The sequence below is a fragment of the Ranitomeya variabilis genome, chromosome 1 (assembly GCF_051348905.1).
Source record: "Ranitomeya variabilis isolate aRanVar5 chromosome 1, aRanVar5.hap1, whole genome shotgun sequence".
Taxonomy (NCBI): domain Eukaryota; kingdom Metazoa; phylum Chordata; class Amphibia; order Anura; family Dendrobatidae; genus Ranitomeya; species Ranitomeya variabilis.
Window position 1 is genome coordinate 505222767 of NC_135232.1, and position 18636 is coordinate 505241402.

Below are 18636 nucleotides of genomic sequence, written 5' to 3' on the forward strand. Positions count from 1 at the left end.
AATCTGAAATACACTCCCCAAAAATGAAATTGCGATAATAAGAAGGAAAAGTTGTGGAATTCTGAAAATCTCAGGATCAGTAAACATGATAATTGTCATGCTCCTGTCTTTGAACCTGTGTTTTGTGGTCGGTTTCTCTGTCCGCAGAGCCACAGCAGACACACCTCTTCTCGTGTCTAGGTTCTGTAATTCTGGCTGCAGTGTGTTTAGCGTGACACAGGTGTTTTCATTGTCTGATCTATCACCTCTTGGGTGCGGCTTTATATTCTGTCCCCCTGCTGGAATTTCCTGCTGGTGATAGTTTCTTGTGGATGTTCAGCCATTCTGCTATAGCTCAGCATACATTCCACTTTGTAGGTAATTTACACTCTGCGCTGCCCTCCGGTTATTCAGGAAGTATGTGAAGCACACAACACCCTTTTACACAGCTTAGGTTCGAGCTGCCATCTTCTATTCTGTTGTTATGGCTGTCTCTGCTCACGCAGTAATCTTTAGGGACTGCTGGTCAAGATCTCTAGTCTGTACGGGAACCAGCAGGGTCAGTTGCAGTTTTTATTTACCTATTTTCTCGAAAAAAAATGAAAGCAACATGTCAAAACATCTTGATTTACTCAGTATCAAGTATAAACGCTACACTGCTATCAATAAATTTATTCATGGTTGTCTGAAGAATTTTCTGCCATGCTGAATCTACTTGGGCATAGAAATCATCAATATCCGCTTCTGGCAACTGTCTTTGCAATTGCCGACCAATGGCGTCCCAGATGTGTTCAATGTTGGACAAGTTTGGAGCCACCGAGGGCCATGGTAGCACATTTAGGCCAGGCTGGCTGCTTACAGTAGTATGAGGAACCTGTGCACTGGTGTGGTCATGATGAAAAACAGCTCCTGGGCCACTTTGCACATTCATTCGTGCTGACCTCTTGGTGTTGTCCATGTTGTCTCCAGACCAGTCTCTGGCTTTCAATGCATCCAAGACCCATTGCTGAAGAGAATAGATCTCCATTGTTGGCTTGCTGTAAACCATGATAGCCTTTGAGAGCAGAGACATCAGTTGAACACCTGTAGCTGGACATCTGGCTCATAGTCTAATGTGGTGGAAATGCCTTCAAATGCTTTGTGTACACACATTTTGACACCTTAAGGCTAGTTTCACACATCAGTTTTTTGTTTTCAGGCTAAATCCGGTTAATTTAAAAAAAAAACGGATCCGACGTAAATTGTGAAAAACTGATGCGCCGAATCCGTTTTTTAGCGAGAGGCACAAACCGGCGCTAATACAACTCTATGGGGCAAAAACGGATCCGGCGTAAACAAAAAGGGTCCGTTTTTTCAAAAAATTGCCGGATTGTGCCTGAAACAAAAAGCCTGATGTGTGAAAGTAGCCTAAGCTTGGTATGTGATGTCCAATTTCACTTTAGGTACAGAATGGGTCACTACTTGCTATTCTTCGAATATGATGAGAAGACGTAGGCTACAGGTGTGCTTCCCTGTAATCTGATCAGTGTCCCTGTCCTTCTGTTTGTCTTATCAGAAGCCATGAATGCGCATTTACAGCCCGCACCAAGGATCTACAGTAAGGCCATGTGCACACGTTCAGTATTTTTCGCGTTTTTTTCGCGTTTTTTCGCTATAAAAACGCGAAAAAAAACGCTAACATATGCCTCCTATTATTTACAGTGTATTCCGCATTTTTTGTGCAAATGTTGCATTTTTTTCCGCGAAAAAATCACATCGCGGAAAAAAAAGCAACATGTTCATTAAAAATGCGGAATTGCGGGGTTCCGCACACCTAGGAGTGCATTGATCTGCTTACTTCCCGCACGGGGCTGTGCACACCATGCGGGAAGTAAGCAGATTATGTGCGGTTGGTACCCAGGGTGGAGGAGAGGAGACTCTCCTCCACGGACTGGGCACCATATAATTGGTCAAACAAAAAGAATTAAAATAAAAAATAGTGATATACTCACCTTCGATGGCCCCCGGAGTCTTCCCGCCTCTCCGGTGCATGCTGCCGCTTCGGTTCCTATAGCTGGTGTGCGGTGAAGGACCTGCGATGACGTCGCTGTCTTGTGATTGGTCGCGAGACCGGTCATGTGACCGCTCATGTGACCGCGACGTCATCGAAGGTCCTGAACCACACCATCTATAGGAACGGAAGCCGCTGAGGATATCGGCTGTCTGCAGAGGGTGAGTATAACCATTTTTTTTATTTTTTTTTTATTATTTTTAAACATTCTATCTTTTACTATTGATGCTGCATAGGCAGCATCTATAGTAAAAAGTTGGTCACACTTGTCAAACACTATGTTTTTGACAAGTGTGACTAACCTGTCAGTCAGTTTTCCAAGCGATGCTACAGATCGCTTGGAAAACTTTAGCATTCTGCAAGCTAATTACAGCAGCTTGGAAGCTTGGATAAGCCCGCAGTGCAGTCTGGATAAGTTGTTCACTGTGGTGATTATAATGAATTCAGTTTGAAAGTGTGTGTATATACAAAGGATTTTTCTTATATAAATACTACGAAGAAGATATTTTTCTGTGACGTTTTTTCTATAGGATGGACTTTATGCAGTTGAAAGGAATAACCGCTATACGGCTTTAATAAGGCGTGAGGCGTTTGTTATAGTGAGCCAGTGTTTCTTACCTGAGAACACACAGGCAATGCCACGAGGGAGTCCATCCTGAGGGAACGCCTCACCGGTCCTACTACCGGGAATATTGTGTGTGGTGGCATATTATGTGGTAGCCAGACCCTCTTCATTCCAGTTACACAAGCATCTCGGCATTACATTGATTTGGTCGTGGAACCAGTGATATGGCTATATTTTTTAAATGTCCCAGAAGACATTTTTGTCTCTTCGAACAGATCTGATCTTGATTATTTGCATGCTCTAGTGTAATCAGCATGGCAGAACGGTCCTCAGACAACCATTGAAATCCTCATTGATATCATGTGTGTGGTGCTCATACTTGATACTGAATAAGTTGATATATTTTTAAAATGCTATTTCCACTTTTTCATCATTTGCATATCATTACTATGTCTATTGATCTTATAATTTCCATTATTACAAGTCTTTTTCTTATTGGTGTTGCAATTCTGCTGTTAGATTATGTGCCGTACATTAGTTTACTTACAAATAAACTAATGTACAATATAATCTTGTGCAAATTGAAATGATGTAACAGTGCTGCATAAAATCAATGCGAGACAGGAGGGCCAATAGTGGGGCATCCATCTTTTACATATTTAAGTACACAGACTAATCAATTTCTCGCAGCCTTGCCTGTCATTTCTTTTCCCTAATGTCTTTGGCTCAGCTGTTATGTCCATGTGAAGCTCTTAATTTAGCTTCTCTGAGCCTGGAGCCTCTTACCAGTGTTGACTGGGTTAAATAAGGCTATATCCAGAGGATGTTTTAACTCTTAAATGTAATTTGCTTATTAGAAAAAGACTAGCTTTACAGAGACCTATTAAGGTCTTTTTTAGGATCTACTGTATTTTAGACATACATGACATTTTTAGCAAATTGAATATTGTACATTGAGGCAAACTGACAAATATGTTGGATATAAAAAGTTTACAGACCCCTATTAAAATGGCCCTTTACTGTCATGTAAAAAATCATACCAAGAAGTATAATCTCAGAATGTTTTCACTTTTAAAGTCACCCATAATCTGTACAAATCCATTAAGAAACAAAATAAAATAATTTTGAATGGGAAAATAAATATAAAACTAAAATTAAGTGGTTGCATAATTATTAACACTGCCTTAATATTGGGGATATGATTGTGTTCAGAATTAGCCAGTCACATTTAAACCCATGATAATTAGTAGTCAGTACATAGCTGCCATCATTTACCGTGATTTTGAATAACTTGTTATAAAGTTTAGCTGATCTAATAGGATTTTGCTGACATTTTCTTAGTTGTCTTTTCCAACAAAGGCCATGGGCCGTAAACAGCTTCCAACACAGCAAAGGGATCTCATTGTTGAAAGTTATCTGCTAAGGGAAAGATACAAAAAAATGTCAAGGTATTAGATAAAACATGGAACACTGTGAAGATAGTCATGAGGAAGTGGCTTAAATTTGGAACAACAGTGACATTACTTAGAACTAGAATAGAAGTATTTTGAAAATTTATAAAAAGACAAGAAGACAATTGTTCCAGGAGGCTGCCAAGAGGCCTACAGCAACACTAAAGGACCTGCAGGAATTTCTGGCAACTACTGGTTGTGTACTGCTCATGACAACAATCTCCCATACTCTTCAAATATCTGGCCTGTGGGTAGCAAGACAGATGTATTTTACTACAAAGAAAAACAGCCAAGCCCAGCTATGCTTTGCCGAAACCTACATTAAGTCTGCCAAAGCATGTAGGACCACCTGTTATGGTCTGATGAAACCAAGGTTGAGCTTTTTGGCCATAGTTCCAAAAGGATTTTTTAATGCAAAGTCAATATTGGGCATCAAATAAAGAACACAATTCCCACAGTGAAGCATGGAGAAGGCAGTAATATGCTTTGGGGCTGTTTTTGGTAACTGGAACTGTGACTTTAGTCAAGGTTGAGTGAATTATTGAAAGTTCTAAATATTAATCTGTGGGTTGAACTAAAGAGGACTGTACAGCAGAGATGTCCATGCAATCTGACAGACTTGGAGCTCTACTGCAAGAAAGAGTGGGCAAAGATTGCCAATTCTAGATGTGCCATGTTGATAGACTCCTACCAAAAAATATTGAATTCTGTCATAAATTCAAAGGATACTTCAACAAAGTATTAGTTTAGGGGTGTGCATAGTTATGCAAAAACATTATCTTAGTTGTTTCTTTTTCTTTTTCCACCTAAAAACATTTCATCTTATTTTTCAATTGACACTAAAGGTAGTAAAAAGTTTGCTTTGATTTTTTTACATGACAAAACCCTGGCATTTTAATAGCGATGTATACATAACCATTGTAGCGTCTTGGCAATATTTTAAGTGAATACTGAATTTTATGCTACCTATGCTCCGAGCAGGACATCTTACCTTGCATCTGTGCAGAGCCAATGTGAGGTCCAATAAATAGGTTTTAACATTCAATCTGCATGCATGAGAAGGATGTGAGTTTTTATAGTTAAAATGTTGTGTCAGGGACAGGTTGACCTTTTACACCCTTGTTTTGTCTCTTTTGGAACATTCTAAAATCAATAGAAGTCATAGATAACCATGGGAAATTCACATGCGGCCTACATTAGGATCTCTAGTTTAACATATTTTATTCTCCCTAGATAGTACCTTCACCGATTATAAGTGCCAATGGACCAGATGATAAGCTGTTCAGGAGCCAAAGTGCAGAGATGGAGCTCAGTACAGAACGAGAACGCGTCAAGAAGATGTTGTCAGAAGGGTAAATACATACAGTATATATCTCAGTAAAAATATGTCTGGTATGAAAGAGGAAAGGTGTTCTCTCTAAGGGCAGGTGCACATGCCAGTTTTTTTTTTCTCATATATTTTTACAGCATTTTATTGGGTCATTTTCTAAATGTTTTTTAACATTTTTGACCACTGGCAGTTTTTTTAGTGTTTTCCAGGATTTTAGTGCCCTCTTTTTTACTAGCGTTTTCCGGATGTTTTCTTTAACTCAGCAATAAAGAAACCGCTAGCTGTTCTTTGAGCAAAAATGCTCAAAAAGACACCTGGTTGTCTTCAATGCATCCAATTGACTTGCGTTTCCGGAAAGTGCCTGATGAATTGTCTGCTCAGTTCCTTTATCTGTTTTGATCTTTAGAAACCTGAAGTGGTTGAAAGACGCTCAAAAAGCTGAACATATGAACATCAAGTTATTTTGCCATAAAAATGCATGTTCATTTGTTTGAGTGTTTATGCTAGATCTGTGGTCAACGTTGCAAGAGTTGAGACTGAGAAATTGTTCATTCTTGTGAGCTTTTTACTGGTGCTTTTTCTGGCGGAATCCACCTGAAAAAGACATTGTGTGAACATAGACTAAAGAGACAAGTTGTCTTAGAGCAATATCTATAGCTATATCACGTAGTAAGAATGGCAGATCTGGGATGCTGTGCATATTTCAGCTTGTGTAACAAAATTCCACCTCTGAATGCATTTTAATAATACTAAATCATACATATTATCCAAGAGAAGCTCCATGTAAGGCATATTCCAATGGGTTTGTCTACCCTATAAGACTCAGCTTAGGTAACAAAGCTCTTTAAACTACTAAGTGATTTTTTATGCTAGATATGTGGTCAGTGTTGTTTAGAAGAGTTGAAACTTAGCAAATTCATTTATTGACTTAGGGTTCATTCAGACATCCATTTTTTTCTCACAAAAAAATGGAAATGAGTTTTGTCAGGGTTTTTGATCCGAGTTTCAGCAGAGTGTCTGCAGAGATTGGCCCAAAAGTCATCAGTTGTTCTCGGATGAGAAAAAAAAAAGTTTATCCAGCTCCTCCCTTCAACCTGTCCGTGAAAAACAGACACCACACAGATCCGAGTACTGTCCAATTTTTTTTCACTGACCCATAGACTTTTATTGGCCATTTTGATACCACACTCGCATAAGTATCAGACAAGTGTCCATGCTTTCGTGTGGACCACTTCGTCCGAGGAAGAATTCATAGAAGTGAACTATCTCATACACTATTACATGTACGAGTGCTATCCATGAAAATCACATATAGAACTCGTATGTGAAAAACTGGCATCTGTGTCAGCCCTTAAACATGTTTTCCCACAAAGTTACCGTATTTTGGGGATTGTAAGACGCACTTTTTTCCCAAAAATTTTTTTGGGGAAATGGGGGGGGGGGCCTCTAATGCAGATATACCTTACCGTCTGCAGACTGGGATGAGGGGGTGTTCGGACGTGCGGTGCTCATCTCTTGGTGCCGAGGTCTCTATCTGTGCATGCGCTGCCCTCAGCCGGCAGTCATTTTCCCGGAGTCCAGTCCACCCCCACTGCGGGGGCTCTGGGCTTTCACAAGATGGCGACAGAGCCCCCGCAGCACTGGACAACCGCAGCACCCACCACCCGCAGCGGCGCGCCGCACCGTACCGTACATCTGAGCACCCCCTCATCCCAACCTGCGGCCTGCAGCAACACACCACCCTTGCCTCCTCCAGCGGCAACCCTGGGACCCCGCTTCACCACAGCCACCATCCCCAGTAGGCAATAAGACACATGGATTATAAGAAGCACCATCATTTTATTAAAACTGTTTTTTTCCTCCTCAAAATTTGGGGTGCGTCTTATAATCCGCAAAATACGGTAATTTGATCAACATTTTAATCAATAGATGTTTGAATAAAAATAATTTCCAGAATTGGATGTGTTGAAATAAAATGTTCCTGTGCTGAGATAGCCTTATAGATGTGATCTATTCATACTACAGCTCCTGGGCAGGGGAGGATGCAAAAGAGAGTCACATCAGGGAAATACAGCTGATTCTTTTTGTGAGGTAAAATATTGCTTAAAAACAGGCAAGGAAATGCTGCATCTCACAAAAAGAACCAGCTGTGATCCTGTGCTATAATGTCTGTATCCTCTTTTGTTTCCTCCCCTGTCCAGTAGCTGTGGTATGATTAGACTATGTTCATTCCTGGTCAGACACAGCCATGACACAGTACACAGCAGGAACACCTTTATAAGATCATCTCAGCACAGGAACATTTTATTTAAACTCATCCAATTGTAGAAGTTATTATTATTCCAAGATCTTTTAATTAAAATTTACTTTGTTCATGGGAAAACCTTTTTAACCCCTTTTGATGTGGGCTCTGGTGCTGAGCCCGCATCTTTTCCTGCATATGTCAGCTGACATGTGCTCCTAATAGCCACAAGTGGAATCACAATCCACCCGTGGCTGTTAACATGTTAAATGCTGCTCTCAATCTCTGACAGCAACATTTAATATGCATGTGCCAGAAGTGCATCACAAACCCTGCCCATCGGCGCCCGTATCACATGACCGCGGATCGCAGATGGGTTAGCATGACAACCCAAGGTCTGCAGGAAACACTTGTGGTTGTCATAGCCGATCTGCTATGAGTGCCTCCCAGTGGCCGGCGTTCATAGTAGAGGAGCTTTTCTGCTACACAGAGCAGGGCTTCAGATGATTGCAGCTTCAAGTCTCCTATGGACTATGGAGACTATTAAAGCAAGTAAGAAGTGGAAAAAAGGTTTTCAAAAATATAAAAAAAGTAAAAGTTTAAATCACCCCCATTCAAAATAAAACAATAAAAAATACACATATTTGGTATCGACGAGTTCAGAAGCGCCCGATCTATCAAAATATAAAAAGAATTAATCCGATCGGTAGAAGTGTAATGAAAAAAAAATAAAAACTCCACAATTACGATTTTTTGGTTGCCACAACATTGTAATAAAATGCAATAACAGACGATCAAAAATTTTTATCCCAAAATGGTATCAATAAAACTGTCAGCTCGGTGCGCAAAAAAATAAGCCCTCACCCAGTCCCAGATCCTGAAAAATGGAGATGATACGGGTCCCGGAAAATGAAGCTGGTTTTTTTTTAACAAACTTTTTAAAAAAGTTTTAGCATTTGATGAACACGGTTAAAAGAAAAACTATTGTGAAATTGCACTCTTTTTGCAATTTCACCGCACTTGGAATTTATTTCCCGTTTTCTAGTACATTGTATGGTAATATCAGTTGTCTCATTCAAAAGTACAACTCGTCCCGCAAAAAGCAAGCCCTTACATGGCCATATTGATGGAAAAAATAAAAAAGTTACGGCTCTGGGAAGAAAATGAGCAACAAACAAAACCGCAAAAATGGAAAATGTCCCTGGCGTGAAGGGGATAAGCCTCTTTCACAAGGCAATCTTTTGGTCAGTATTTTTCTTTTGCATTTGTATAGTGGGTCCAAAATATAGAGGAGTTGCAAACTTTTCCATAGTAGTTTTCTCTCTTTATATCTTACTTTTGGCTTTTGCTGACAAATACTGATGCAAAATACTGATGTGAATACTGCTATGTAAAGGAGACCTTTTAAACATAGTAGTAGAATGAGATCTCATTCTGCCATGTATATAGTTCTAATGTGAATAAAACAGACTGATGTGACAACGCGTGTATTCTTAATTATGCCAAACTTATTATTTAATGGGCCCAGGGACATGAGCTAGTTCATTTGAGTCCAAACGTTGACTCTGGTTGTAGGTTGAATTGATGTTTGTTGATTCGTTGAATGCTCGCTCACTACATATTGTATCAGTCCCAGCAGCTTATTGTTCTGCTATCCTTGGGGGGACAAAGAAGCAAATTAATTGAATAATCAATATTTGTTAATATGTTGATTAACCATTGTATCAGTCCATGCAGTTTGTTGTTCTGTAAACATTGAAGGACAAAATAGGCAAGTTAATTGAACACTCAAACAATGAGAGATTAGTGAGGAATTTCTTTCCTAAAAGAATGATTTAGATACATCTTCACCACATAGATCCTTCATATCACTTGCCATTCTGATTGCCGTCCTGCTTCTGAATATTTTTCAGAGTCTCAGCATGGACTCCCTTTTCCTTTATCTGCCTGCTTTCCAACTGTCTGCAACACGCAAGGCATTCAATTCTTTACAGTCCTTTTATCCCTCCGATTGGGATACATGTAGTCCGGTGCACATACTACGAAGTTAGTAGCTGTAAAATCCGCCCATTAATACACCCGCAGAATTTCTAATTGAAGATTTGAAACAAAGATTGGTTTCGGAGACCCAAGCTCCTAATTGTGACATTAAGGAGCACTCATAGTACATATGATAATTGCTTACTTTGTTCTTTCTTTTTTTCCCCACCTTTTTTAATTCCTGTTGTCATGACACAATTCATATATATATATATATTGTAGGGGTTCACTCGCTCACGTGCGTAGGAGGAAACAGGAGCCACATTCTCTTCTGCGTTCAAGTGGGTTTATTGCTCCATAAACCACATAACAGCGTGAACAACAGGTAAACAAATAGCCTTTAGCTCAGGAAAGGAAAATACAAGAGTCCAGTCCTTCAGGCTCAGTCCTGAAGCTTTAACACACTGTGGGGGCTTTCTCCTCCACACACACAGACTCCTGTCTGTAGTGTCCCGCCTGGACACAGGGATCTCTGTCCACACTGACGGATTCCCAAACACTCACCCACATGTGCCAAACACACCTCCATTATGTAGCCTGAAACCACACCCAGGTACCTGTCACATGATTAGACATGTGGTTCTGACATCACCACAGGTCCTGAAACAAACATAGATAGGCATGGTTATGCCCCTTACCCAGGAGTGAGGTATATGGGTAGCCAGACCCTCCCATCTCTCATAGCTACCCGTAACCCGGACCCAAATGTACTTAAATACTTCCTTATTGCTTTATGTGCATTACAGAAAACACTCCGGGTTACATCACAGCGACAAGCCTTCTCTGTGATACATACCTCCCGTCGACTATACAACCTTTAGCCACGCTACATACCTCCCCCCTCTGCCTAAAGCCGTGGGGCTTGGCACTTATCCTAAACCGACTAGAGACCCCTCTCAGTCGTCCCTGACAGTCAAACCGTCTGTCTAAGTCAGGGCCTGTTATTGAACCCTTTCGTCGGTATTCGTCATCCCTTTCCGTCACATCCATTGATAACGATGACCCCTTGTCATCTCGTCTGCTACAGGATCTCCCGCTTAAGTCACTGAGCCCTGAGCTAACTGAGGAGTCACTATTTCTAGCTCTTCCATCTGACCACCTTCGGTTCTCTCTCAGTCGTTGATCTCTCCTATTGTCTTTCTTTGGAGAGCAGCTCTTCTCTTTACGTCTATATCCTCTGTTAACTTCAGCTTGAGGACTTCCAGGCTTTAGAGCACCTCTTCGCCTCTCTGGCAGCTGTTTATTAACTTGCAGTCTCTCAAGTCTCAGCTGTTCTACCTCCCTTAGGTAGGCCATGCGATATTCCAGGAGCATGCGGATATTCCTAAGACTCTCTCTGAATCCGACAACCAGGAACGGAACCATCCCATCTTCACCTATGGCCTGGACCTCTTCATCAGCCGGTATCCTCAGTCTCTTCAGACCGGATTTATCCACCATCTCCTGCATCATTCTCCCAAGTTTCCTAATGACTTTCGCCACCAGAACTTTGGGTACTTGGACTGTGGCTTCCACTAAGCCCAGCCGACTAAGCTTTCCTTTCATGCTCCAAACGTCAAACGGCTTCATCATTCTTCAAAATGATCCTCTGTTTTGTACGGAGGCAGTGTAGGTGCATATCCCTCAGGATAGCCACCCGCTTCACTGTGACTTCCATAGTCGACAGTATCACCAACTGTTTAGTCTCTGGTGCCCAGTGCACACTACATGCTTCCACTGCTTTTCTGAAGGCCTCATGCACACCTTCACCGGTACAGGCTTCCTGCACCTCTTCGGGTACATCAATCATGGTCTTGAAGAGTGGGGTCTCACTCTCTTCATAGACAGACGGCTCCCTTTTTGCCTCTGACCTTTCCACCAAGACATCTGTCACGACCGGGTGACTGTCTTGTTCCGCTTTTAGCACAAACTCTTCCTCAGTCTTGTCTTCTGCTTTAGCCTTCGCCAAGATGGGGATTGGCAACTCCTCTGCCCGCAGCAATGTCCCTCCTCTCTCTGGAGAAGCTCCTGCTGATGCTTTTCTTGAGCCATTCTGAGCACGCCCATATCTTTCAATATGGCCCTATTCACGGTTTGACACGCTGATAGGTGACCTCTGAGCTCATAGACTTCCTTCTCCAGCTCATCCACTCTGTGCTCAATCGCCAGTCTCAGGACCCTTTCTTGCTCAACTGTCTCTTTAAGCAGCTCTATCTCATGGTCCTGCTCTCTTTTGGCTAGCACATGTCGCACCACCAGTTCTTTAATTAAACTTTCAGACCGGGTCTCTTGCCCAGCCACACTCTGCCTCTTCAGAGTTCCACCTGTTTCTGCATCCACCTCCATAGTCTCTCCTGGGCTCTTGGTAACTTCAGAGTTCTCCATCTCTTCAGCATCAGGTACTCTGGAGCCTTCATACTGAGCCACTTCACTCTTTCCGGGTATTGCAGACGTGGGTCTACTACAAGTCTGTTCTAACTGCAGCCCGTCACTAACTACCTCAGTGCTAGGGTTTGTCAGAGATAAAGTGACCTCCTCATCAAGGACAATAACGTTATCTGCACCTGACCCTGTCTCTTCCTCATCATCTTTCTTCTCAGAGGGTGTAACCGGTCCCGCCTTTTTCCATCCCCCGCGACGAGAGGAAGATCTGTGATTTTTACTCGGCTCCTCCTTACTGCACACTTTTCCCTTTGCGCTCAAGTCACAGTCTGGATAGGATTCACCCCCTCTCACTCTGTCATCCTGGAACAGCAATTCCCCATTTACACAAGTGTCAAATCCACACTTTCTTCCAGTCACCCGGAACTCTGGATTATCGACCTTAGGTGTCGCTATCTCCTTTTCACACATCACACCACTCGGAATCACTACATCCGCCTGTTGTGGTGGGGCTCCCTTGGGGTCATTCTGAGTCCGTTCTGAGCAATCAGACACTCCCTTTTCCTCCCACAAGTCCCAAAACCTTTCAAAGTCCTGGACTATTACAACAGGGAATGGCAAATCTGAGACTATAGGTACATCATGGCTGGCAATAATAGTGGGCATCTCAATGATTACCCTGGACGCCGGATAATCCCTAGTGACCCCATGAACGCAGTGGACTTCCATCTTCCTTCCGGGAATCAAATAGACAGGGAGTGTGGCGCTCACCAGCGTCACCAGGCTCCCTGAGTCCAGAGATCCAGTCACGCACACTCCATTGATTTCTACAGAACAGCTCTGTGTCATCTTGCCAGATGAAAAGTCAGTACAACATTCTGAACATGCGCTGTTCGAACACTGAACCCGGCAACAGTTCATCAGCGAATTCGCCGCCGCCCCTTTTTTGGACTCCACCCCCTTTTGGGTTACTGCCCCCTTGTGGACCATTTTCTCCTTTAGGGCCACCACCCCTTTTAGGGACTCCACCCCCTTTTGGGCAACTACCCCCTTTTGAGACGCAGCCCCTTTTTGGCCAACCATAATTATTTGGGCACTGCTCCGTTTTTGGTACTCCACCCCCTTTTAGGGACACCACCCCACTCTGGGGTACACCCCGTGGACTTCCCACAGCCCTCCCAGGCCCCAGTTCGCCCAGCACACCAATGTGACTCTGGCCCTTTAAGAGTCTGCACACTAAACCAGCAATGTCTTTTTTTTTTTTCTCTTTTCTCTCTTTGCTGCAACCGTGCTGCACAGCTCAACCGCAGACTTCGTGGACCCGCCGATCCACAGCAAGCCGCTTGTCACCTTCCTGACCCCACCGAGCCACAGCAAACTTCGTGACCTCACTGAGCCACAGCAAGCTGACTCTCAGGAAAAAAAAACTCAGTCTCTCACTGACCCCGGTCAGAACACCACAGACTCCGGTCTGTTACGCACCCGGCTTTACACACAGCCCAAACATAGTTTTTCACTGACCCCGGTCAGTACAATACACGGTTTTCAGACCGTTACCTGTTGGCAACTTCACGGGTTTTCTGGATACCCCTCAGCCTCAGAGATGCCCAGACGCACTGTCTCTGTTTTCTTCCACTCTGACCCCGGTCAGTACACACAGACACCTGTCCGTTACCTGTTGGTGCTGGCCACACAGGTTCCCGGATCCCTCTTCTCCTCAGAGGTATCCCAAAACAGCAGTTTCTCACTGACCCCGGTCAGTACTGTATTACTCACGGTTGTCAAGACCGTCCACTCTTCTTGGCTCAGCCCAGCCAGCGCTGCAACATGTGCTCCTGGATCTTTGCCCGCATTCTCCACCAATTGTAGGGGTTCACTCGCTCACGTGCGTAGGAGGAAACAGGAGCCACATTCTCTTCTTCAAGTGGGTTTATTGCTCCATAAACCACATAACAGCGTGAACAACAGGTAAACAAATAGCCTTTAGCTCAGGAAAGGAGAATACAAGAGTCCAGTCCTTCAGGCTCAGTCCTGAAGCCTTAACACACTGTGGGGGCTTTCTCCTCCACACACACAGACTCATGTCTGTAGTGTCCTGCCTGGACACAGGGATCTCTGTCCACACTGACGGATTCCCAAACACTCACCCACATGTGCCAAACACACCTCCATTATGTAGCCTGAACCCACACCCAGGTACCTGTCACATGATTAGACATGTGGTTCTGACATCACCACAGGTCCTGAAACAAACATAGATAGGCATGGTTATGCCCCTTACCCAGGGGTGAGGTATATGGGTAGCCAGACCCTCCCATCTCTCATAGCTACCCGTAACCCGGACCCAAATATACTTAAACACTTCCTTATTGCTTTATGTGCATTACAGAAAACACTCGGGTTACATCACAGCGACAAGCCTTCTCTGTGATACATACCTCCCGTCGACTATACAACCTTTAGCCACGCTACAATATATATATATATATATATATATATATATATATATATATATATATATATATATAATTCCTTCTTCTTCCAAAACGTCTTTGGTATCTGCCAACAGGATCAATGGAACCTAACAATTTTTCCCAGTGGCTCTTGGCCACAATTCACTGTTGTTTTTTGGTTTGGTTCCTGTGAATCCAAGTCTTCACAAGATAGAATCTTATTTTCTACAGTTGATCCTCGTCGATTATTCTTTTTTGACTCTTTATTTGGCCAGTAGATCTGAATAACTCCCCAGTGGCGCGTGACCATATATGTACAATTTGGGTCTTCTTAGGGATCAAATCATCGCAGGATCATATTCTAAATATGTTTTAGATGTATAATCAATATGCCTTGTTTTTATATTTTACTACATTTTAAGATCATTTTTAACATTCATTTTAATACTGTTCTTCAGGCTTCAGGGGTATAGGCAAGTCTAGCTCTCTTTCGTTGCAAAGAACCCTGGTTTTTAACCTTTTTTTCATGTTGTTTAAGTTGTGTGATGAACTTTGACACAATCATGTGCCTTGTTTGGCTTCTTTTTTTTTCCAAAAGAGTAAGGAGGTGGGAAAAAAAAGAGACCGCATATACAGTAAGTAGATCAATCCTGACAGTTGCCATAGGTTTTGTCCTGATGAAGAGGTCCTGTGTATGACTTCGAAACGCGTTGACCTGAAACTTGTCCAATAAAGCTTTTGAAAATATATTCGATTATCTGAATATATTCATCAGCAGCACATCCAATGACACTTCACCGGCATCCTGAACAATGAGTGATGACCTCTTTCCATCTCCCCTTAAACCAAACCAGTGGATAATGGCCTGAAGGACAGCTGTGGGTATAAAAAGGACCTATCTCCTTCTACATAGAGACTCTAGAGGACAGCAGCCAAGGCACCATGGCTTCAACCTTAGGAATTCAGATTTGATCCGCTGACCATCACTGAACCCACCCACAGAGACATTTGGAGAACCCAGGTTGGGACAATCAGGTCACCTGGCCACATACCTCAATGGACTCTGAAAGCTTCCTAAGCTTGCTGCTACCTACTCTCTGTGGGCGCCCGCTAAAAGTGGAATGCTATTAGTTGGGGTATTCGCAGATGATCTAATTCCCAATGAGATCGGTGAGACTGTCATGTGCATCATCTTATTTACTTGCTGTGTCTGTACTATGTTACTGACTGTTGATGATCCAGTAAAGTATCATCCCACTGTGTTACCCTCACCCTGTGTTTTCTGAGTAGTATTCTGCCCACGTGAAAGGAGTACTGGCGTTCAGTGGGATGAGCCCTGGTCCATGAAGGTCTTTCAAAAGACAGTCAGTCCAGCAGACATTAGCACCCACTGTCCCTCGCCTTCTCCACAACTGGTTTTCATCAGTGTCAGTTTTTACAATCAGTGTTTATCAGGTTTCTTGTATGCAAAAAAAAACAATGGAGGTTTCTCAAGCTTCTCTCATTCAATGAAAAATGGACAGCCCGAGAATGTAATTAGAATGCTATCGGTGTCTGAGTTTTTCATATACCCATAGACTTAATTGATGATTTTGATCTGTGACCCAAATTTTTTTTAGATTTGCAAAAAATACATGTAAACAGCCCAATGGACTATAATGTGCACCTGTTCTATATGCGAAAAAGACAGATAAAATACATATACCGTATTTTTTGCTTTGTAAGACGCTCCGGATTATAAGACGCACCCCAAATTTTGAGGAGAAAAATAGGAAAAAACTTTTTTTTTAATAAATTGGTGGGGCGTCTTATAATCTATGCATCTTATTACTTACCAGGGGTTGTGGCTGCGGCGGTGGATCAGGGTCCTAGGGTCGCTGCTGGAGGTAGGAGTGGAGCATTGCTGCAGGCTGGGATGAGGGGGTCTGTAGGGGGGCTCCTGTGCTGCAGGCTGGGATGAGGGGGTCTGCAGGGGGGCTCCTGTGCTGCAGAGAGGCTCCTGTGCTGCAGGCTGGGATGAGGGGGTCTGCAGGGGGGCTCCGGTGCTGCAGGGGGGCTTCGGTGCTGCAGGGCTGTCTCCGGTGCTGCAGGGATGTCTCCGGTGCTGCGGGGGGCTCTGCCGACATTTTGTGAAAGACCAGAGCCCCCCGGCAGTTCGTCCATGCGTTCCTGTATGACTGACTCCGGGAAAATGGCCTCCGGAATCTCAAGAGATGAGATCTCAGCGCTGAAATCTCATCTCCCGAGATTCCGGCGGCCATTTTCCCAGAGTCAGTCATACAAGAATGCATGGACGAACTGCCGGGGGGCTCTGGTCTTTCTCAAAATGTCGCCAGAGCCCCCCGCAGCACCGGAGCCTCCAGCATCACCCGGGGCGGCAGCGGTGGCGGGCGACAGCGGTGGCGGGCGGCAGCGGGCGGCAGCGGTGGCGGGCAGCAGCGGCGGCGGACACCCCCTCATCCCAGCCTGTAACGGTAAGCGGTATATCCGCTTTGTAACATGCACCCCCATTTCCCCCCAAAATTTGGGGGAAATAAAGTGCGTTTTACAAAGCGGAAAATACGGTACGTGAATTACGGATGTCTGAATAAGTACAGATTGAGTCAGTGACAAAATCTGTCATCTTCAGTGTCCGATTGCATAACATTGATCTTAGTGCGATCCATTTTTTTTAATGCATAGCACTTGGAATGAAAATACGTCTGTGCATCGAGCCCTAGTTTTGCAACAGCTGAGATGCTAGTTGCTATCCCTTCCCACCTTGTCTCAAATTTCCTTCCCAAAATAGATACATTTTATGGTGAACTATGGTCAACTGTTTTCTTTTAAGCATATACCATATTTTTCGGACTATAAAACGCACTTTGTTCCCCAAAAATTTTGTGGGAAAATGGGGGTGCGTCTTATAGTCAGAATACACTTACAAGTAGTGAGGAGGCAGCAGGAGTCGGGCAATTCTGCAGCGGTCCGATGCTGCAGGGCAATGATCACACTCCCTTCTCAGGCTGGTTTGGCAGGTTCGGCGGTGCTCTGTGGTGCGGGTGGCTCCGCCGGCATTTTGTGAAAGCCCGGAGCCCACCGCACATCCATTACTGCGATGTGGGAGCCTCGGGGAAAATGGCCGTCGGGGGCGGTGCATGCTCAGATTGAGATTTTGGGATGGGAGTCATATCGCTGGACCATCAAACACCCCCTTTCACCAAGCACCACCAGCACTGCCAATCCGCCCCCGGTAAGCTAAATTTGGACCGTAAGACGGACTCCCATTTTACATTAATTTTTTTTCTTCTGAAAATTTGGGGTGCGTCTGCGTCTTATGGTCCGATGCGTCTTATAGTGCAAAAAATACGGTACTTCATCTTTTCTCATACCTTTTCTATTATTATAATGTCCATATATGATCACATTAGCCACGTATTATCACATACAGTGTATACACACATCATGTGTGCTATCATTTATTTTGTTTTCATAATGTTCATAGATTACGCATATACTGTATAGTGTCTAAATCTCCTTTAGAAGACAAAGAATTAGAAAAGACACCAGCCTGTAAGTGATTTATTGCCATTTTTATTAATTCCTTCAGCAACAGTTTTGGAAATAGTGGGGGTTGGGGCTATGAATCAATGCAGTGATTCTAGGGACAAGCACAGCAAATTTGGCCTACAAGGACATGCAAAAAGCCACCATTGAGTTTATTTTTATCATTTTACTGACACGTCTAAACTAATGGTGGATTCGTTCTATACATATACAGTACAGACCAAAAGTTTGGACACACCTCATTTAAAGATTTTTCTGCATTTTCATGACTATGAAAATTGTACATTTACACTGAAGGCATCAAAACTATGAACTAACACATGTGGAATTATATACTTAACAAAAAAGTGTGAAACAACTGAAATTATGTCTTATATTCTAGGTTCTTCAAAGTAGCCACCTTTTGCTTTTCACGCTCTTGGCATTCTCTTGATGAGCTTCAAGAGGTAGTCACCGGGAATGGTCTTCCAACAATGTTGAAGGAGTTCCCAGAGATGCTTAGCACTTGTTGGCCCTTTTGCCTTCACTCTGCGATCCAGCTCACCCCAAACCATCTCGATTGGGTTCAGGTCTGGTGACTGTGGAGGCCAGGTCATCTGGCCTAGCACCACATTACTCT

General features: G+C 43.4%; 1 protein-coding gene across 3 annotated transcripts in view; it reads left to right on the plus strand.

Moving 5' to 3' along the window:
• Positions 1–18636, plus strand: part of HOMER3 (homer scaffold protein 3) — a 297394-nt gene that overhangs the window by 232613 nt on the left and 46145 nt on the right. For all 3 annotated transcript variants that reach the window (XM_077252685.1, XM_077252674.1, XM_077252665.1), the window contains one exon: positions 5279–5397. In XM_077252685.1, the coding sequence (XP_077108800.1) occupies positions 5279–5397 (119 nt within the window). The remainder of the gene's footprint in view (positions 1–5278; positions 5398–18636) is intronic.